We start from the raw sequence: 22,579 nt of genomic DNA, 5'->3' as shown, positions 1-22,579 counted from the left end.
ATGTCATGCATTTCATGTACAACGTGATTTATATTGCCACGCTCGCTTCTTCTTTTATTTTGATGTGTTCGAGTTTGACCAGCAAGGACGGTTATCAACGCTCGACGCTGGCCCCGAAGCAGTGTTCGAGAAGCTTCACGATTTTGGTAGATCGTTTTGTTAAGATTGCGCGCCGCACGCGAATGTTCCAGCTTTCTCGAGAGATAACGCCGCCATCAGCGATATTGCTGGAAAGTTCCATAGCGCCTGTATAAAAGCCGACGCGCTTGACCGCTTGTCAGTTGATCGACGGACGACGCCCTGTTCACCGCTATCATTGTACAGCGTGTACTGCTGTAGTTCTAGTTCTCATTTTCCAACCGCCACCGACGAAGACGATCTCGACGTTGCCGCCTATTTGCAACGCGCCGAAGAAGCTCGACAGCTCGCCCGCCTGCGCATCAAGAACCAGCAGAGGGTCGACAGCCGTCACTATAATCTTCGACGACGCCACATGGAGTACCAACCCGGTGACCGTGTGTGGGTCTGGACGCCTTCTTCGGCGATACTTCGGGCCATACAAGGTGCTTCGACGTCACGGCGCTCTTGACTACGAGGTCGTCCCGCACGGAATTACGATCTCCCAGCGACGCCGCGCACGACCTGAAGTCGTCCATGTCGTGCGCCTTAAGCCGTTTTTTGCGCGTTAGCGAACCTGGGGACTCTACTTTTTCCTTTGTTATTGTAATTTATTTGTGTATGCACTTGCTTTTTCCTTTCCATGTTGCAAGCATCGGGACGATGCTTTTTTCAGAGGGGGGCAATGCCACGCCCGCTTCTTCTTTTATTTTGATGTGTTCGAGTTTGACCAGCAAGGACGGTTATCAACGCTCGACGCTGGCCCCGAAGCAGTGTTCGAGAAGCTTCACGATTTTGGTAGATCGTTTTGTTAAGATTGCGCGCCGCACGCGAATGTTCCAGCTTTCTCGAGAGATGACGCCGCCACCAGCGATATTGCTGGAAAGTTCCATAGCGCTTGTATAAAAGCCGACGCGTTTGACCGCTTGTCAGTTGATCGACGGACGACGCCCTGTTCGCCGCTATCATTGTACAGCGTGTATTGCTGTAGTTCTAGTTCTCATTTTCCGGCCACAAGTTCGGCCAAATAAACAGTTTCATCCTGCAAACGCCGACTGCTGTCTTCGTTGACGTCACGACCACGTGACAATATGCCACGCTCATGGTGCGTTTGCGGCCGTTTCCCTAGCCTGATATACACCAAAATTGGTATTCTGTGACCTGACTGTATTACGAACACAAATCACTGGTCCTAACACGCAAATCATAACATGCATGTCATGAACCGCATGGTTTACATAACACTGTTTTGGTGAACTTCCGGCCGTTTTGCTAACTGCATATACGCCAAAGTTGGTGTGGCCCGACATGAGTGCGTGCGGAACAGAAATGAGAGGTCATGCATTATATATACCAGAATATACGTTCCATTATATAAAAGATTGTACATGCATGCATGCTTGACACACATGGGATATACAGTGAAATAGATATCATGACATGAATGACTTCATTTTCCTCAAAGGGAAACAAGAAGAGGTATGCAGCTCTCTACTGTCTGCTTCGCATTACATCGATTCCCGGAGTGCGTGGGATCTGCCGGATTTTGTTTTTTTCATTATGAAGTAAGTAGGATACATCCGTATCTTTTTTCTACGTATCTGAATACACGAGACAAAGAAAAACTGCGGTCAGATCAGGCGCACACCAAAAGCCTAGATATAGGTACTGCAGGCAACGATTTCACTGTATACCTACCACTTCAATATCAAAGAAATTATTTACATTTAATTTCAAATTATCTCCGTGCTTTAACTTAAAAAAAGTGCGCATCGCTAGAGCTGTTGAAAAGGTTTCAATCATTTCCAGAAGTAGCATGGATGCGTCCTTTTTTTTTAAAAAAAGAAACCAGTTAAAGAACAACACTTGTTTTATTTCATTCTAAACAAGAGTTCTTCGCTACTATGCCTTTTGTTGGTTTTGTGGATGCCCTGAGTGCCTTTTGCTGGAAATGTTTTGCCACGTACATTCTTCTGTTACTTGTGCCACGGCTCGGGACTTGTGAGACTGGAGATGAGCTTTAGGCCTCCGTCCACTGGCATCGTGATCCCAGTGACGAACGAAGCATCGTCAGAGGCCAGAAAAACAATGCAGCGAGCAACCTCCTCTGGCCTTCCGATTCGGCCAAGCGCGTGCCGACCACCTGCCATCTTCTCCAGAATCTGCGGGTATAAAAGTAATATTTCTTTAGAAGACACACCTAATTCAAATTATCAACGTGAAAATGTGTGGTGCTGTCTCCAAAGAACATGAGGGAGTTTTTAAAAAGCATGCGATGTCTTAAGCCCATCTAACCGAGCGATGAGAATATGCGACTCATCGCATGCGAGCTCACACATCCCTCTCGAACGCATGGACAACAACCGGCCATTTTTACACGACACTGATGCTTAACCTGCATGGCGGAAATAAAAAACTTAGAAGGAAGCGCGCCTAGCGTCCACAAGTCATTTTCCTGCGAAGCCTCGTGCTCGATGCCCATGGTTCAATTTACAGCATGCTCCTTCATTTTCTTTTTTGGCTGGGCTTCAGCATTGTAACATGACGCTCCCTCCTAGCTTATTTTCATGGTATTTCTTAGAGAGACACCGACGTAGCGCCATCTCAAGTTTGCAAGGCAAACAGACAACGTTGTCAGCATGACGAAAACACTTACTAAACACCATTTGTCTTCACCCGTATTTTACGCTCTTCGGAGAAGCAACATAAAATTATTAACCATAACCATTGTGTATTTGATTCCATTCTCACTAAATACCTGTTTCACTAGAAATGGTTTTGTGGTAACATAAGCGGCTGAATTACGTCAGGAATGGTAGCCTTCTTGCCTAAAGAGGGCACAATGAATTAATTTGATGTTACTTCATTTCTTGGAGCATATTGTCACGTGGTCGTGACGTCGACGAAGGCAGCACTCAGCACCTCCGAGATGAAACTATTAGGCCGAACTTTTGGCCGGGAAAATGAAACTCCAGCTACAGCAATAAACTGATAGCGGCGAACAGAGCGTCGACCGTCGATCAACTGACAAGTGGTCAAGCGCGTCGGCATTTATACAGGCGCTATCGAACTTTCCAGCGATATCGCTGGCGGCGGCGTTATCTCTAGACAAAGCTGGAACATTCGCGTGCGGTGCGCAATCTCAACAAAACGATCTACTACAGTCGGGAAGCTTCTCGAACACTGCTTCGCGGACAGCGTCGAGCGTTGATAACCGTCCTTGCTGGTCAAACCCGAATACATCAAAATAAAACAAGAAGTGTGCATGGCAACATAGAACTAATAAAATTATTTTTTTTATTTATCAGTACGGCGACATGTATTTGCCGAATATAAGTCATGTTTGTATCGCCTAAGTAGGAGGCCCAGCAGGGATAACAAATAACAATGCCTCACATGCTTTTAATATAGGCACGCCTGTTGATATCCTCCATTTCTTCGTGTTAGCTGTGGTATCCGTGCGGAAATGTGTTTGCTTACGCCAGCAACTGTCTTAGAATGCATGTTCATTTTTACAGGAAAGCTATTATGAGGTCACAACGGCCGCCGTTTTTGGCGCCATAGTTGTCCGCCGCCGCTGCCGCCGCCGGTGTCCGTAACGGGTATTGCGCGAAATAAATAAAAAAAACACGCATCTCCACGAAGTGAATTATGAAGAGTGGGTGAAGCTCTGGGCATCATATGGGTGAATGACAGTACGTTACCCGAGCGTTGTCTTATATAATGTAAATTGAGTGACATAAAGTGACATAAAGAGTCGACGACAATGCTTGGTCCTAAGGTCCATAATCTCTAGGTTGATGCCGCCGAGTAGTATAAACCGTATGTGCTTGTAGGTGTTTTACAATGTTCTGTCACAATTATGATTTATGTTCGTGTATTGCACACCTTTTTTTATTCACATACACACATATGTTTTGACTATACCAACGGCTTTTTATAAACCGTGACAGCGGACAGTGAGAGTCGACGACAAAGCTAGGTCCTAAGGTCCATAATGTGTACGTTGAAGTCACCGACTAGTGTAAAGGGTTTGTCCTTGCAGGTGGTTTATATTACTCTGTCAGAATTATGATTGAAATTAGTCTATTGTTAAACCTATTGTTAAAACCACGCGTCTGCACGAAGTGAATGATGACGAGGGGGCGAGTAGGTGTATAAGCACGGACATCCAGAATGGAACGGGGTTTGAGCCTGGGCGCTCTGCGTGGGAGGCCAGTTCTAGCACAGAGCCATGCCGCTGCCTGAAACTCGATCCGTTGCAAAAGGACCCTACACAGGCTTTATGTCAGGTAGGAACCACATTAACATATGTAGTATAGCGTGGTCGAAGAGCGAAATAACCAGGCGTCACACAACGCGAATTCTCTAACCTGTCGTAACACAATGCGAATTGCGCAACGAGTGTGTCGTTGATTGCTTCCGACTAATTACCAAGGGCTCAGCCATAATTCTTATCGTCATCAGGCACATCATTAACAAAGTGCACATAATGCCTTACAGATGTGTAGCTGGTACGGCGGTTCTCCGCAGAACGACGAAAAATGGCACAGTGGCTGCTTCGCTACCTCACAAATATTATGATTTATGGTGTAGTGGGTACCTTGCAAATTTACTTGAATTAGCAGGCCCAAGGGAGTTAACAACGGGCTCTAGTACATCGGACTTATCGCGAAAACAGTGGACCGTGGCAGGAAATCGCTTAAATTTGTTTAAGAGATTTCCGAAACCGCAGCAGTGTTCTACTCAGCAATCATGATGAAATTGGTGGAGCGCTGCCGTTTGGGGTCATTCACTAGAATAACAAACGACAACAGGCGTTTACTCTCAAATCAGTGCTCTACGGAACGGCATTCCAAAGGAATGATGTTCCAGGAACTAGCTCCTTTTCGGAGGAACGATGGAACGCCACCGTTCCATGGAGGATCGGTGGAACTGTAACGGTAACTCGTTACGTATACGTAGGAACGCAGGGGCGTAGCCAGGAATTTTTTTCGGGGGGGGGGGGGGGTTCATCCATACTTTATGTAGGTTCGTGCGTGCGTTTGTATGTGTGCGTGTATATATGCGCAAGCAAAAGTGAAAAATTTCGGGGGGAGGGGGGGTTGAACCCCCCCAACCCCCCCTTGGCTACGCCCCTGTAGGAACGGCAAAGGGAACGGCGTTTCTTCTGTAAACGTTCCTCGCCATTGAACAAACGCACGCACGCAGCACATCATGCAGAATAGGTCGGATGAGCGACCGTGAGAGAAGCAAGAATCTACAGGGAAGTGCGATGCCGCAACCGACCACGTGCGAAAGGGCCAGCTGATTTTTTGCCCTTTTTATATAAGCCAGTCTGACAGCAATGATGGGCCGTTCAGGAATGTAGACACACCTCGGGGAACTTTTATTTCACATTCGAGAATCATCGAACCCCATTCGTTGAAAGGCCGCCTTTTTGTTCGACCAACTCGTTTGTGTGTGTGTGTGTGTGTGTGTGTGTGTGTGTGTGTGTGTGTGTGTGTGTGTGTGTGTGTGTGTGTGTGTGTGTGTGTGTGTGTGTGTGTGTGTGTGTGTGCACATGCGTGCGTGCTTGCGCGTGCTGCTGCGTATTACGGTGGTTCTGCCTCGCATACTTGTGACCTTTTCAGCATCGGGGAAAGGAGGTGACCCAATTTATCGTAGTCGAGGCGCCTGTGCGCGGTTCCGCAGAGTCTGCGCGAATCATCGTCGTGAATCTTGTGCTTGACGCGCATTGGACAGAGGAACCAATGATAACGCTAGATAGCTCAGAAAGTGAGTGAAGCACCCACGTGCTAACCACCGTAATCCCGCGCGGTGACCTACCGCTTCGCATGGATGGTCTTTGGCCCCAACGCAACGGTGGCGAAGCTACACTTTGGTTCTATCCCTTGGGAGTGAGCGCCTCGCCGCGTGCAGCGTACGCTTCCGACGTTGTTTTGATTTTATGTTCACGCGCTCGCCGATTGCGAAACTTCAGGGCAGTTCCTGGGAGTGCTTTTCTCGTCGCACGGTCTCTAGTGGCTGGCAGCTTTCGACAAATCTGTCGTTTGATACCCGGTTGCGTGGATGGCGGGGAAGAGGACCGAAACGCAGTGGACGCGGGTGCCGCAGTGGCGCCTTCGGTGGTTGCGTTTGGTCAGGCATCGCTTCAACATGTGAGTTACCTCCGTGGCTATCGGTCTATAATTTTTATTATCGTTCACTTCGAGAGCCACCGCAACGATGACGCCTGTCATGCAATAAACGATACGTATACATCCACCGGTGCATTCTTGTTGCGCCCGCTGAACCTACCCTCACCTCTACGGCTTTGATTGACATTGTTCCTACTTGTGTACAACACGGCAGTAGCCCCAAGCGCTTGATGGAGCGCCTCTTCATCATAGCCAACGAAGTGCTGACGAGATAACAAGTTTGTCTGTAGGATACCATCACCATCATCATCAGTCTGACAACGCCCACTACAGGCCACAGGCCTCTCCTGTGTTCCGCCAATGAACCTGGTCCTGTGCTTGCTGCTACTTCGTTATAGACGCAAACTTCTTAATCTCATATGCACACCTTACTTTCTGTCTCCCCCTTGTGCGCTTTCCTTCTATTGGAATCCAGTCAGTTACTCTTAATGACTAGCGGTTATCTTGCTAACGCGCTACATGCCCTGCCCCTGTCCATTTCTTCTTCTTCATTAAGACTAATATGCCCTTATCACACGTTTGTTTCCTGACCCATTCTGCTCTCTTATTGTGCCTTAAGGTTACACCTATAATTTCACTTTCCATTGCTGGCTACGGATTCCTCAATTTTAGTTGAACCCTCTTTGTAAGCCTCCAGGTTTCTGTTCCGTAGGCAAGTACTGGTAAGATGCAGCTGTTATATGCCTTCCTCTTGAGAAATAGTGGTAAACTACCATCCATGATGTGAGAACACTTGCCGAATGTGCTCCATCTCATCCCTATTCTTCTAGTTACTTCAGTCACATTGTTCGACTCCGTGGTCGCTACCTGTCCTAAGTACACGTATTCCTTAACAACTTCCAGTGCCTCGCTACCTATCGCAAAGCGCTATGCCCTGCCCAGACAGTTGCATATAACTTTAGTTTTCAGACCTACCATTCTGCTTTCCTTGCCCAATTTAATAATCATGAGTGGCGATTCATCGCCTGAGTTACTCATACAGGCATCGAGTCGCAAATCTTGCTGAGTGCGAATAAGGGACTTTACTATGTTGCGAATATGTATCCTGGACATTATTTTCTACTCACGCTGCAATAGTGAATCAGCACTCATCAAACGCCGATGTATTTTTATTTTCAATGCTGTTTCCTGTGCAAGAAACTTAATTATATTGGTGCGTATGCGGAAATGTGTACTTGAATATCTGAAGCGCAGTATTCCGAATGCGCATTTGAAGATTGATGTGGAAAGTGCCAGATGTGTAGCACTCGTAATAAACGAGCACGAAATTTGCAGTTAAACATGTCTGTAGTATGGCCGGTGGTCTCTAAAAAAATCGCCCAGGAGCGTTTTTTTACATTCCTTTTATCTACATATAACCTTCTGACGGCGAAGTCAAATTCGTAAAACATATGTAGCACGAACGGAGCTCTAAACTGCTCTTTATTTCGCTTCAGGATTCTACACCACTATATTTTGATTAAAATTACAAATCTAACGGTAATGTGACGCACGTTCGAATTTTCGAATTGTAACTGGAACGAGTTCCTTTCGCATTAAAGGTACTTGTTACGATAACTCGTTCCAAGATTGGGAAGGAACGAGGAACGAGCTTCCGTTCCTCTTTTAGAGGAACGTGTGCAAAACTGTCTCAAATGAGCATTTTTTTAACGGCCTGATAGATGCAAGAACTGGCTGCAACATATTTGCACGTTCATGTACTTTTTCAAGAAAACGGTATGAACGCTGTTAGCAGTTCCACTGACGTGAAACCTGGGGAGGGGCGAAGCACCGGTGTTTCGCACAGGGACACGTCAATAGGTACTTTTAGCTGGGCACTGACGATCCGCTCCGGTCAGACCGGCGAATGCACAGGAACGCGTAGAAGGAACTGTAGTGCGCGTGACTCAGTTAACACACAGATACGTTGAAACAACTGCAGTGCGCGTGCGCGGAACGATCATGTGACCGGTGGAACGTAGAACGCATCTCTCGCACCGCTCGTGAAGCCAACTGACCGGATCGTGAAGGTGCGTCCACTTGGTTTCGCCGTCGTTTTGCAGCCAAGCTGACCGCGTCTCGGCAAAACGCGGTCGTCATATACACGAAAGCTATGCAGTTCCTGCACTCTCGCGGGACGCTACACATGCGAGGGACTGAGCGTAAGCGACGCTCAGCTAAAAGAGCCTAATGGCAGTGAGACGACCACGTCCTCCCATTGCTACAGACAGCGTCGCAGAAAGCGTTCGTTACAGACAGCGTCCAGCGCAGAAACGGAGCTTTTCCTGAGCTTATATGCCACTCGAGGAAACGCACCTGGCGTTCTCTCGAGGGAGAGGGCGCCTTCTTTCGAGCTTTATCAGGCTTTATCGTGACGGCCGACCACTTGCCTTATCGTGACGGGCACCGACAGGAGACGCTGACAACGTGAGGGCACGGCTATGGTGGCTAGAGGGGGGGGGGGGGTGTCAGCAACGGCGCGCCGGAAACGCGGCATTTTTTCATGACGAAGCGAAGGCGAGGGAGGCATATCGTTGCCGACAGCAGCGCCGCCGCATGGGCGCGTCTGTCGGCTCCGAGATTTCATGATTTCATCCGCGCGCTGGCTTAGGGCTTAGGTTCGCGGAGGTGTTGGTGCGGATGCGAGGTGCGTTTTGCGTCCACGACGGTTTGCACACTAACCATATCACCAAATAATTTTCGAGATACTGGCCCAACAAGGGCTTTGGTAATTGATTCGTACTGCCGAAGCTTTCTGTGGAGTGTAACGATTGGAAAACACCGCACCTCGGCTTATCCGCCTCGTGCGCTGCTGCTTTCAGTTGTACTGGTGGCGCCACCAACGGCGAAAGGTGGATACGCGCGGCTCATAGAAGCCGTGGTCAAAGCGCCCGTTACTCGCCCTTTTTCTATTCATTTTTCATTCTGGTTTGATATTTGCACTGCCAATGCTGCTCCACTAGACAACCATGCCGTTTGTTACGTCAATTGTCCTATATTATTTGTTTTAAAATGATAGGCCCGTTTTTTTCATGGGTGCGCGCGATGCACTGCGTACGTTTCTTACGTGCATGTGTCCAAGTTGTTTGCGTGATCTGTTAACACAGATGAAATAAAAACTGTTGCAGTACAAAACAGCATCCTTATTTTATTGAACACCCCAAACAGTACAACAACAATTACTATTACGGCTGTATGCCTGCTTAAGAAACGCAGAAAAGACACGCGTTTTTATCTTCGCCCAACACTTGTAGCACTCAACTAGGCGAAGAAAACCAAAATCTAACTTGCTGAACGTTTTAACAGCAGTCACACAGCTGCATAATAATGCGTGAAAGTACTTTAGCAAATGACCAACAAACATTCACACAGCGTTTTTTTTTGTGCTCACAGACCGTGTTAACATATGAGAAAGTTCGAACTGCATTGCAATAACATATTTCTATTTCGGAATATCTAATCACTTTCACCATTGAAGCCACAATCCTCTAACACATGAGCTTTAAGTTGAGCAGGGCATTACTCAGACTTACACTGTAAACGAAAATGTACCCAGCTGGGAGGTCTTGGGGGATGATGCTCCCGCCTAACTCCGGTGCCCTCTCCCCAACTCGAACACATCGGAATTTGCCGGAGTATATACGTTCTTTCACCGCCGTTCTCCTCCCGCGGCCGATGGATGGGAGGAAAAAGGCGCCCATTCCCTGAATATACTCCGGTGCACGTGCCGCAAATACGTCGGCGGCATCGCTCAGCGACGTTCATTGGCTGCTGGAGGAGTGACGTAGGCAGCCTCGCCGGCCGACCGGTTTCCACCAACACCTCCTAGGCAGGTTTTCAGGCCTGCGAGCAAGAATTTGACGACACAAGCCGCCGGCCGTCCAACCCGTCCGACGAGTTCGCTTGCCTTGCATTCCAATCCCCTGTCTCCCTAGTGACCCGGCCTGAAGCGCGTGTGTCCGCGTCATAGTGCAGCGAGGATTGTCCGAAGCCTTCGGCCGCGTTCGGAAAAAGGAAATCGTTCCATGCACCTTGCGGACATTACAAGCGACTACAAGCGTCAACGAAGGTTGTCATCTCATCGACAGCAGCAAGTTGCGGTGCCCTAATCGCGTGATGGTGCCGTGCAGCAAACGACACATTGTGATCTCGCGAGTGGCGAACAAGCGGACGGTCGCGGGTGTGGCGCAAACCTGGTGAGTGAGCTCTTGTTGAATTATCTGCGTCATTTTTCTCGAAGTGCTAAAATTGGGTACTGTTATGTTGAGAACCAAAGAGATTACGAAGACTAGGTTGGCATTACAGGATGGCAGTAAAAAAATCCAGCGGAAATTTAGAAAACGCATTGTTTGGACTAGGTGTTCTTTTTTTTTAATATGGATAACTGCGGTAACCTAAACACAGCACTGTAATATTCGGAGCGCGGAGTGACCCTAGCGATATGCATTCATGGAAAACATCATAGTTGTGGGTTAATTCAAAAAGAGTTATTAAGTGATAAGTAAATCTAATTGGTAAAGAGATATTGTTGGCCTGGTTAGTATAAATAAAAGGTAATTTTTGTCCGCTTTCGATATTAATATACGCCAGGTCGGGGTCTATCATTAAGTGTTGATATTCTTGATCTTTCATATAAACGGAACTAATAGGACATGGAAAACTGAAACCAGTATTAATTTTTTATATATTTAGCGAATTGAGCTAGAGAAATGTGTTTGGTACAGATTTTTAGAACGCATGTACGTGCTCATTTTGGCGAAAAAATTATTTCATATGATAAGTGGCATCCGAAATATCAATGTAGGAATGTAATTGACACTTCGGAGAATGTGGTCCGTCCATAAAAGAAAGGGAGAGAGGGGTGTCGAGACCAGTGGGGAATGCGAAAGGAAGGCAGGGGTCGCTTGGCACAGAAACGGGTTGGGGGTGGAGGCGCGGACTAATGGCATGTGAGTGCCAGAAAGGAGCAGGGGCTAGCTGCGGGGACGCGGTGCTGGATGTTGGCTGCGCTTCATTGTGCTCTCGTCGCTTGTGTCCTGCGCTGCCGAAAGGCCCCGGGAACCAAGCCCGAGCAGACAGGCTGAACTGCAGGCGGCACAAACAGCTATGCAAACAGGGATAAAGCTGGGGAGTAGATCTAGTTCCATCGGTTCCCGTCTGCAATCGCCGTCGCCGACGGCCTTGTTCGCGCACCGGCCGCCAACGACGGCCCTCGTTTCATCAAGCTACATGAAATACATAGGCTGAAGATAGCTGTTGAAATATTAGAATCCGCGACGCATCGAAAAGAAAATGAAAGCAAAACGGGAACAGGAGTTTGCGCGATGTACACCGGAGGAACAACGTGTGCGATCGGCGAAGCATTGCGTAAAGAAAGCCGAAGATCGAATAAGAGACGTAGGGTATCCTTTTCAAATGTTGGGAGACAATGTTAACATGTAGACAGAATAACAAGGTATTAAATATTCGGCAGATCCCACGCCTTGTGGGAATCGGTTTCATGCGAAGCAGTGAGCGAGGCTGCATTTTTTTTTTTTTTTGGGCCAAGCGTTACGAGGTGGATCGACGTGTTTTTCTAAGTGCAGTAGTTGTGTACACATCGTCGTCTTACCAGGCAATAACTATTTTGAAAAATGTCCGTTACGAAAAGTTTCATGACAGAGCGGGCGCAGCAAATTAAGAAAGGAAGGTACAACGCCAACTTGCCTCGAAGCCTGCTTTGGAAAGCAGAATACAGGAACGCTTTTCTTATGGAGCGGTCGTAAGCATAAAAACTGGAAGCGCCTAATATGCGGGAAGTAGGACGATAAGAACAGATTGAAATGCAACTGTAATAACCAGTAATGATATTTTATAAAATTAGCAAGTTAATCGGGAGAGGCATTCGTGATACTTTCGTCGAGAGTACTGAAATTCGCTCATTTTAGTGAAAAAGAAAGTTTTGAAAGACTGAGCAGAAGTAGAGGTATCGATTTATAATTGTATGGAAAAGTTTTGCGCGTTTTGCACTTTGTTCGCGGCGCGGAGGTGTGTTTTTATCACAGAGCGGCTGGCTGACACCAGAGTACGTGGGATGTGCTTCTTTATATTGACTTCTTTGTGATATTGTGTACTTTGTGTGGTCCGTTTAATTACTGCTGCTCTGTCAAACTTTGTCGTTAATTTTAGTATTGACTATGCTGTAAGAACCTAGGTGTTCTCATGGACTGCCACCCTGTATGTAATTTAATGAGTATCTGTGGCTTCAGTGTCCTCAGTTTTCGTGTTTGTGGCATGACTTAGTTCTCATGTACTACTTTTTTGCTAAATTATGCAGGAAGAAGTCAGCTGAATCCTTGCGTCGTCAATGAATCTGATGGATGGTCCGTCGTGGATGGTTTCCGGCGACTACGCTTCCTTCGTTTGTTGTGCATTCTTTTGCAGCATTCTGGGCTTCATTTCGACACGCTGCGCTTAAAACTTGAGCGCTGTTGGTTTCACGTGGTCTGACTTCTGCTTTGTTTTTTTGGTGGCCTTTTGCATATTTGTTTCTTGTATTGCTTTCACAAATGCTGGCTCATGAACAGAAAACTGCAGCTTATTGTGAATAAATGAAATAATAAAAACTCACGTGTTCTCTTGACTTTCATCTGCTATAGAGGTCTGTGGATAAAAGTACACAGTGACTCTGCAGTGTTTTGATGACAATTCCCTTATGTAACCAACGCGTGACACGATCAGCATAGAGTGAAGAAACTGTAGCAGCGAAGCAAAGAGAAGAATACTCCCGATGCATCTCACTGAAATTCCGTCCGGACGGAGTAAGGAGATTCGTAAAATACTCCGGAGGTGACACGAAAAAAACTCCGGATAGCCGGAATGAAACAACGGCGAAAAATACTCCGAAGGTGCCATGCAGTCACTCCGGCCAGCCGGAGTGAAAGAACGGCAAAAAATATTCCGGAGGTGCCGCGCAAAAACTCCGGCCAGCCGGAGTAAAAGAACAGTGAAAAATACTCCGAAGATGCCACGCAATAACTCCGGCCAGCCGGAGTGAAGGAGCGGCAGAAACACTCCGGAGGCGCCACGCAATAACTCCGGCCAGCCGGAGTAAATGCTTTACTCCGGAAGTCCGGAGTATAAAAAACTCCGAATGGGGGGGTCGCTAGAGGACAAGCATTTTACTCCCACCTGGGAGTAATTTTTTTTTACAGTGTATAATGCAAAATGCGCACGCGTGGCATTACTCAGATTTATATAGGAAATGCGCACGCGTGTGATATATCTCGTATGCTAGATTCTCCTTTGGTACGTGCAGCTCAACATAAAATGCGATTCTAGAAGTAATGTTCGTGGAGTAGCGAGCATATAGAAGGGCAACAACTTACAGCTTCACTTACCTTTGCAAAAACGGTATTCCAATTGCAATTCAATATTAACCGACGCAACAACGATAACAACACACTTGTTGCACACAGTCGTATCAGGCTGACGCGCGAGGCCAAGCGTGGTATTTTAAGTGTAGCACAATCGTGCGCGTACAGTACGTTAGAATATTCTGGCACAATGTCGTCAAGCTTGCAGTCACTTCAGCGGTTCCCACGACGTAGCACCAGTTGACCTCCTCGTGTCATCAAACTGCTGCGACGCCGAGAACTACACACACAAGTGACTTGGAAAAACACGGTCTTGCAGGAGGCCATCTTGTCCAGCAACCAACGGACAAAAGTCCACAACTGAGGCGTCTGAAACATTGCCGTTGATGAGATGGCAGCTGAACAAAATCAGGGCTCATCCTCCGACGTGTTGTCACCGCCTTAACACAATATTAACGTTGCAACGTTCAAGGAAGACGCAACGAAAGCGACGGGCCCAGACGTCTTGTCGGGTGCGCTGCCGACTGCACAGTGCACAGCGCGCGCTCTCACGGCCACCAAATGAAATAAAACAAAGTGTAGAGAGGGGTCACCTAGGAGCATGGCGTATCGGTGGAAGCAAGAGGAAGTGTTGCGTCGTCGGTGTGGCGTATTGTCGAGAGATGGCGCTAGTTTGTTTTTGCGCAACGGAATCGCAAACTTCATTCAAAATGCATGGGATCCTATGGGGGGTTGGGAGAGGGTGCAACCGCCTGAGTCGAGCGGTGGCGCCACCATACCGATGCACGAGGCGGATACAGTGGGCGGTCGTTTGCGGGGGCTATTGCCTCCCGTTTCGCTGGCAACTTCTTAGAAAGGTACGCAGCGACGTTGGCGAACAAAGCTGGAACCGCATCTGGTGTGAGAGAAGGGTGACCACGGGGAATTGCCACTGTTTCACCGTTGACCACATGTGTGTAGCTGCGAAATATAAACCTTTCATCGAAGTGAAGTTCACAGACAACGCTGTTCTTGTCCAGCGGCTTATCACCTCATGGAATGGAACGTTCCCAACCCTGGCGACGTTCATCATCGACGGGATAACTGCGATGAGAGACCTTAATTTCTATCTTTTTTAAAGACGATAGCCTTTCTTGGGATACTTAAACGAAGAAATTTTGGTCTGTCTTTCTGTCTTTGTTTGTCGGCACGTCACTCGATTCAGCCACTCGGCCAAAGTTGAACCACTTGGCCAAGGGCCAGCCATCTTGAACGGCTGACTAGGTTCATACTTGTGTACATTGTCGATCAAAAAGCAAACATTCCGCATATCTGAGGCGCAACATCTCTAGGTAAGCATTAGGTGGTGTGTTCCTTTAATAGAAAATGCATACATACGTAATTTTAAAGAACCTGGTTTCTTAAGCTGCGCTGGAAATGCGACTGTGCTGAAACTTGCCTTCCTCCGTGCCCTCTGCACGAGCTCATTGTTGTGTTTCGATTTCGGTTCTGTATTGCACTGTACGAATGCCATGAGGCGCCGCTCTGGCATTCCTGTTTTATGCAAGCGACGTGTGAATAAAATACTGTGTGGAGAGTACTCGTTGAGTGCGTACGTTTCTTCTGCTTCAGCGCTTCTCGCCAAACCGCGTGTTCGAGCTGGCTGGTGTCCCCGCCGGTCGCGTTAGTCGCCGCCGGTCTTCTCCTGCTGCTGCGCCGGGACTACCAGCCCGCAACAAAGCACTCATGTTTCCCGACGTATTGTCAGATGGCGTCCATATCTCCCGCAGCGCCTCTTCTATCGTCTTTAGACGACATTTGCAGCGAAGCACCCAGATACGCGGCCAACTTTTTCTCTCTGAGACGTATCCCGTAGTGGATTCAGGGGCGAAACAATGTATCTGCTGTCTCTGTTGTTTTTCCATCTCGTAGCGTCAGCACATAAAAACAACGAACTCGCAGGTGAGCCGTCGGCGCGGTGTAGCGGACGCTTTCCGGCTTTCTTGCGAAGCTCGGTCGACCACATAAAGTAACCAAGGCACGCGTCCGCTGGTCCGGTGACGGCAACGGATAATCTGTCGACGGGACGACACAACTTCACGGCAGAAAATGTTTTGTGTGCTGACGAGATCGGCAGCAACACCGGCGATCTTTCTCGCTCGCGAGAAAACGCGACATGCGTTTCTCGCTCGAGAACAATGCGGCATACGTTTATCGGTCGCGAAAAACGTGACATGCTTTTCTCGCTCGCAAAACCAGGACATACGTACGTTTCTCGGTCGCGAAGAACGCAACATGGATTTCTCGCTTTAGTCGACAGCGTGCAATGGACGCGTTCGCTGACTAGGAAATTCAGGTTTCCCGCGAAGCGCCGGTGGCTACGGCAACGCCTTTCGCAATCAGGCACCAATACGCACAAACAAATGCCGAGCAGGCGAAGCAACAGGTCACATAACACGCGCTTTGCCGGAGAGAATCCACGAGACCACTTCGCCAGACTGGCCAGACCTCGCTCTAGGCATCTCGGAAACGACGAGCGTGCCACCTGTCGGCGTCATGAAAATTTGCCGCACCGGCTTGCACGGCGCAGGCCGTCCGATGCTGACACCTCCCCCTCTAGCCAGCATAGCACGGCCGCTAAATAAAAAAAAATGGTGCGGGCTGCCGAACGCTCCTTTGCGCCGGTGCGAGCGCTAGTTCTTGCTCCCACCGCCGCAGCGCTGCACAACGGTAAAGGAAAACCGCTCGCACAGGCAGCCAGCCGGCTGCGCGCATTCGTTTTAGCGTTCAGTATATAGTCGCCCAGCTTTGACCTGTGATTGCAAATGTGTACCAGACACGTCAGACCACATAACAGTATAGTTTTCTTTGCGGTTATTGGCGGTATACGCGGGAGCGTATACCGCCAATACCGCGGGAGCCAATACCGCGGGAGCGTTTTGCTCCCGTGGAGACACAAGTGTGTGGCAAAGCGCCGTTGCCAAACATAGATGGATGAATGAATGTAGAACTTTATTGAAAAATCATTTTTTATTCTTCTGCTGGAAACAGAAGTGGTCCACTGCTGTTCGTTGATATTCTCAGTTTTTTTAATGCTCTATCTTTTGTCATCTGCGTGGATGACTTCCTCGTTGATGGGGCATTTTTAGAGATGCGTGATCACTTACTGTTCTTCAAAAAAAGAGAACTAGCGTGACATGGGATATCTGCCACGCATATAATTGCTAAATCTGGTGTATTGGTACTTCGCATTGCACTAATAAGTGCCATTTAAATGACGCCCGAGTCAAACATGAGTTGTTACCATTGAGCTGCATTACTGAAACACAGTAAGTGCAAACGTCTTGCCTAAATATTGTTACAAAGTGGCTAGTTGGGCGAGTTGGCGCGTACTCACGTCTTGGAGAAACACCGCAGATGACAAACGAGTACAAGAAATGGCGAGAAGACACACAGCGCTGCACACTGAACTGAAGGTTTAGTGAGCTTCTTCACTTCACAAAAATTATGATTTATGACATAAAGTACCTTGCAAATGTACTTGTATTAGTAGCCCCAAGAGAGTTAGCAACGGGCTCTAGTACATGGGACTTCCTTGCGTTATTCATTTTATTCTATATGATTCGCCTATTCCTATTTAGTATTGGTACATACGCTAATAATTCTTCAATTTTCTATATACCCTGCATGGCCGATTAGTTCCTTTTCCTTGGTCTAAATTCTAAATTTCCCCACATATATTACCCGCCGGTTTCATGGCCAATACGCTGTAGTGGGCAAGAGCCAACCATTAAGGGTGAAGCAAGCAAGCAGTGCCGCTCTTCCAGCTTTCGCTGTGTCTGTGGTGCGCTTTCCGCGCAGGCCTGGTGTTTTTCGTAAGGTCATCTGCGGCCTCAACAAAGGCGCTGCATCCTATCTGCTAAGTACGAGAACTTGCATTGGCTAGAAGCTTATATGCCCGGCCCACAGGGTGTCATACTTGAAAATAAAATTGGCGGAGGCATAATTCTTGTAACCCTAGTTGGCACGACCAAAAGGTATGTTTCGCTTGGTTTTGCAAAGACTATGCGCATAATGTTTCATTAAAGTTAAACTTTATTGCAAATATGATGGTGAAAACACCCAAGACTTGAATTTTAGTGGTGGCGTTGCAGTCGTGCACGAGTCCACAGCGAACGCTAGTGGAGTTTACGCGCTTGATCGTGGCCTCCGCGACTAGACCCGGCAACGCGACAGCGCTCTGCAGAGAGGGTATGCGAGTCGAGCACCTGTTAACTCCGCTTCTGAGGAACCCGTTCCCGTTCTTTGCGACTACTCGGCCATCCTAAACCATTACAGAAGACTCAGGCAAACTTATTCCCTACCACATCGAACATTAAATAAAGAAGAATCGGTCAGCAGGAGAAAAATTCATCCGGCACGTTTCCAAATTTGTAGGTTTTGGGTGTAGCGCCGGGTACGAATTGGTAAGAAAGAAGAAGACAGGAAAGAGGCGCTCTCGCAACTGCACTTTAATTTGCGTCGATTGCAAATATAAAGCTATGAAAAGCACCACGTGTTACCTATAGCACTGCCACATAGTAAAACCAGATAAAACCAGATAAAACGGCCTACCGCACTAATCGTCGAGATCGTCTATTTCACATGAAAATAGGTCAAGAGACGGCTTGCTGATGCACCTGCTCCCCAACTTGTTGATGACATACGCTTCAAATAGCTCACGCTGTTCTCTTCTTCTATATATTTTAAGTACTCGCGTCTTCTCGAGCTCAGGTGTGCAGTGGGCTGACGCGCACTGTTTGATGCAATGAAGTGCCAAGTTGCTTCCCGTGCCCCTCTTTAACGTACCCCTATGTTCCCTTACACGTTTGTTGAGGCACCGACTTTCAGGTTCTTTGTTGTGCATAGGGTGTTGCTCCAGTCGCTGTGGTTTTTGTGATGATGCCGCTGCATGAGGTCACCTACGCGCACGCTTGCCGTGGGCGTGTTTGTACCGTTGACCGCCCCGTTTGACCGACGTACACCAGTCCGCACGTCAGGGCGATCTCGTACACGACGTTCCTTCGGCATTCGACGAAGGACGTGACGTGTTTCTTGGTGCAAGTCGGCGTCCTGTGTTCACGGGAATTCACTTGTCGGAACATGGCTCCGAGCTTGTTTGGGGCGCTGAAGACAACACGAACACCTACGCGTGCCGCGTTCTTTTTGATGCGATGTGAGACGCCGTGAAGGTAAGGGATTACCGCACTCTTTGGGCGTGTCTCCTGTCCTTTGTCTTTTTCTGCAGCATCAGTGCGCTTCTTGCACAAAAGCATTGTTGCCAATTCATACAGCATGTGAGAGGGAGCAACAAAGCTGTCCTGTATCTTGTGGTGGCAAGATCGCTGCAATGCGTTCCTCAATGCTGATACCGCGATGCCCCGCTTGACAAGCTTGGAGTGACCAGAGGTAAATGGGAGCAACGCCTTCTTGAAGCGGGGAGAGTACGCCCAACAGACGTGTTCCCTTGCGAATGTGAGTTCTAAGTCCAGGAACCTCAAACATTGCTGAGTTGGCAGCTCCATAGGGTTAGGCCGTCGAGGGTAGCCTCAAATAGATAAAGAAGCTGCCTTGAGCGAGCTTCAATGGAGTTGTCCTCCACCTGGAAAAGCACCAGATAGTCGTCCACGTATCGAAATACGCGTAAAACAGTGAAATCGCCAAGTTTTTGCTGCAATTGCCGATTGAAATGTGCCATTAGCAAGTCGCTTAGCACGGGCGCCAGGCGACAAGCAATGCAGATTCCTTGCTTCTGCCGGTATAGAGAACCTTCGAACTCCACTATCGAAGACAACAGGTAGGTCCTCAGGAGCTCAAGAAATCCTTCGGCGCTCATGCCACACTCATTTTGAAAGCGAAGCGCTCCGTGATTGTCGATCGCTTCGGTAATATATAGAAGAAAACATGAGCGTGAGGTATTTAAAGCGTATGTCATCAACAAGTTGGGGAGCAGCTGCATCAGCAAGCCGTCTCTTGACCTATTTTCATGTGAAATAGACTATCTCGATGATTAGTGCGGTAGGCCATTTTATCTGGTTTTACGATGTGGCAGTGTTATAGGTCACACGTGGAGCTTTTCATAGCTTTATATTTGCAATCGACGCAAATTAAAGTTCAGTTGCGAGTGCGCCTCTTTCCTGTCATCTTCTTTCTTGCCAATTCGTACGCGGCGCTACACCCAAAAGCTGCAATGAAATACCAACTAGCCTGCGTTGACACCCTTGTCCAAATTTGCGCACCCTCAGTAAAATGCATCCTACTTCATACTCTTCTCACTGCCCATGGTACCCAGCAAAAGCTACCCTGTACCACGTCACGTGGGCATGCCAGACCATTACAGCCTTACCCTCAATACATAATACCACAGCGAAGCGATGGGAACAGCTGCTGGCCAGAGAGAACCTGAAATATCAGCTGAGTCTGTTTGACCGGGCCCGTAGAGCGGTTGCTGCAAGTGGAGCCCTGGACTGAGGGCCCCGCCACCGCAAGCCAAGAACCTCCGAACATCCGGAGCTTCTCCGCACAAATTCTGTTAATAAATGTTTTCACCACCACCACCACCTGCCGGAGGCTAACACGAAGGCCACGGCTTGATAATCGAAACTGACCCTTGCATGTTTTGCTCTTTTGCTTCGCCACGCTCCGTTCGTCGACTCGTCTCTCCACATTTCCGAGTGCTCCTCCTCGGCGTGCGAGCAGAAAGAGCAGGGAGCGTGCGCACCTGCTAACATACAAACAGGTTCTTGTTTCAGCACTGAACAGTCTTTATCGCTCGTGACATCCGGTAATCGGACAACTCTGGATAGAGGAAAAGCACGAAGATGATCATGCGAGCGCCTGTTTGCGGTTTAACTTCGACCAGTCACATGGTACCGCAGCGGCGAGGCGCCGGTGGAGCGCAGATGCGATGCCACTTCGTAGCGGATCACGTGATGTGATGTCATGCCTGCCACAGACGAGCTCCGGCGGCTCGAGCTCCTGCGACTCAAGGCCGTTGCGACTCGATGAATTACCTTGTGAGACGTGGCGAGTGGAGCTTTCACTCTAAAACTAGAGGGCAGTCTGGCGCTGCCAATAGTTCAGCCACCATGGGAATGATGGAGAGTAAATGCTTCGGATAGGATTGTGTTAGCAAACTGCCTACAACTTCCTTTCCTTTCTGCAGCTTTCCTTTCGTTCCGCGAGCAGCAGCTCCATCCTGCCGCATTGTGTACAGTGCTCCCTGGCACGGGTGTTGTGCAGCGCGAACAACTGAAGTTCGCTATACTCCATCTCGTATGCTTGTTGCTGCACTGTAGAAACTACGTGGCTGCTTAGCCAATAGGAAGAGCGAACACCCGTCACGATTTATTCATCAGCACCAAGTCGTCTGCTCGGCGTCGCCGTAGCGTCTGCGTTCACGCGTAGGGCGAGTAGAGCGAGCAGACCGCAGCAACCAACGCTCCAAGCGTTGGGTGGTAAGAGCAGAGCCGCAAAAGAACAACGCGCGCTGGACGAGTAAAGCGAGCACACGGTAGCAACGAACGCTCTTAGCGTTGGGCAGTAACAATAGCGGCGGAAAAAATTTGGCTGCGCATCTGCCCGCTTCGCAGCAAATGTCGTCGACAGACGATAGAGGAGGCACTGCGTTAAAGACCTTGCATTTTCAGGGACTTTACGCGGCGTGAGATATGGGCGCCATAAGGCAATATGTCGGCAAACATTAGCTTCTGCAGAACCAAGGGCCACAGCCAGGTGGCAGCGCCATATTGTCGCCAGAGGGCTTTTTCTTGCACAGCATCGCATTTTCAGCGCAGCCTAAGAAACACTACGGTCTTTAGAATTACGGATCAATGTATAATGTAGTAAAGGAAGACACCACCTAATACTTACGGATTGATGTTGCGCCTCAGATATGCGTAATATTTGCTTTTTGATCGACAATGTTCACAAGTATGAACGCAAGTACCACTTCAAGATGGCTGAGCGTTCAGAAAGTGCTTAAACTTTGCCCGGGTGGATGAATCGCGTGACAACAGACAGGCAGAATGACCTACAGATAGACAGACAGACAAATAGACAGACAGACAGACAGACAGACAGACAGACAGACAGACAGACAGACAGACAGACAGACAGACAGACAGACAGACAGACAGACAGACAGACAGACAGACAGACAGACAGACAGACCAAAATTTCTGCGTTGAAGTATTCCAAGAAAGACTCTCGTCTTTAATACTGAGGAACGACATAGCAGCACGCGTCGAAGCTGGCTCCTTGCGCCTAAAAATTAAGAAGTCGCCGTCGTGAGCTGTGTGGCCCGTAAGTTCTAACCCGACGCTTGCGTTTGCGTTATATTTGCGTCCTGATGCTTCGACAGCAATGTATTCGTGTCTATCTTGCACTGTTTCCAAGATTCATTTTCAAATTCTCGTTTACGAGGCTTAGCAGGCGTGCCTGAACAAACAGCTAATCTCAGAAATAATGACAAAACCTAACTGATACTTTGTCCTCGACGTGATATGGCACAAAGCGATAGCCGATTCAAGCGTTTATTTATTGCTGTGAGGACGGTGGGCAAATAGCTAGCGAGAATTCGGATCGAAGCGGGTGATCGCGTCGTAATTGGATGCTGCCATGTTGGTTCGTCATCACAGCTATTGGCAGTCGCCGGTAAAATAATTAAATGCTTATAACGTACGTCCGAATCGTGATTCGTGTATCACGTATTGCTCTGACCTAGCACGTGCCAAAAGAAACGCAGTTTTTTAACCTTCACCAATTATAATGCAATTACAAACGGAATTACGTTTTGCTGCGCAAGCATGTGGTCTGTTTACACCTCGTAGCTTTCACCCTGCTGCAGCCAGCTTGTAAATGTAGTATATTGGTTGAATTTTTCCGTGCTTCGGATCAATCTCACTGTCA

At 48.3% G+C, this 22,579-nt stretch overlaps 1 protein-coding gene across 1 annotated transcript in view; it reads right to left on the bottom strand.

Moving 5' to 3' along the window:
- Positions 1-1,988: 1,988 nt before the first annotated feature.
- The window catches only part of LOC119390907 (protein FixR-like), a 90,119-nt gene continuing 69,528 nt past the window's right edge, over positions 1,989-22,579 (bottom strand). The window contains exon 6 of the mRNA XM_037658612.2: positions 1,989-2,279. Within this exon, the coding sequence (XP_037514540.2) occupies positions 2,094-2,279 (186 nt within the window). The 3' untranslated portion in view covers positions 1,989-2,093. The remainder of the gene's footprint in view (positions 2,280-22,579) is intronic.

This window comes from Rhipicephalus sanguineus, chromosome 4 (assembly GCF_013339695.2).
Source record: "Rhipicephalus sanguineus isolate Rsan-2018 chromosome 4, BIME_Rsan_1.4, whole genome shotgun sequence".
Lineage (NCBI taxonomy): Eukaryota > Metazoa > Arthropoda > Arachnida > Ixodida > Ixodidae > Rhipicephalus > Rhipicephalus sanguineus.
This window is presented reverse-complemented; position numbering and strand designations above follow the sequence as displayed.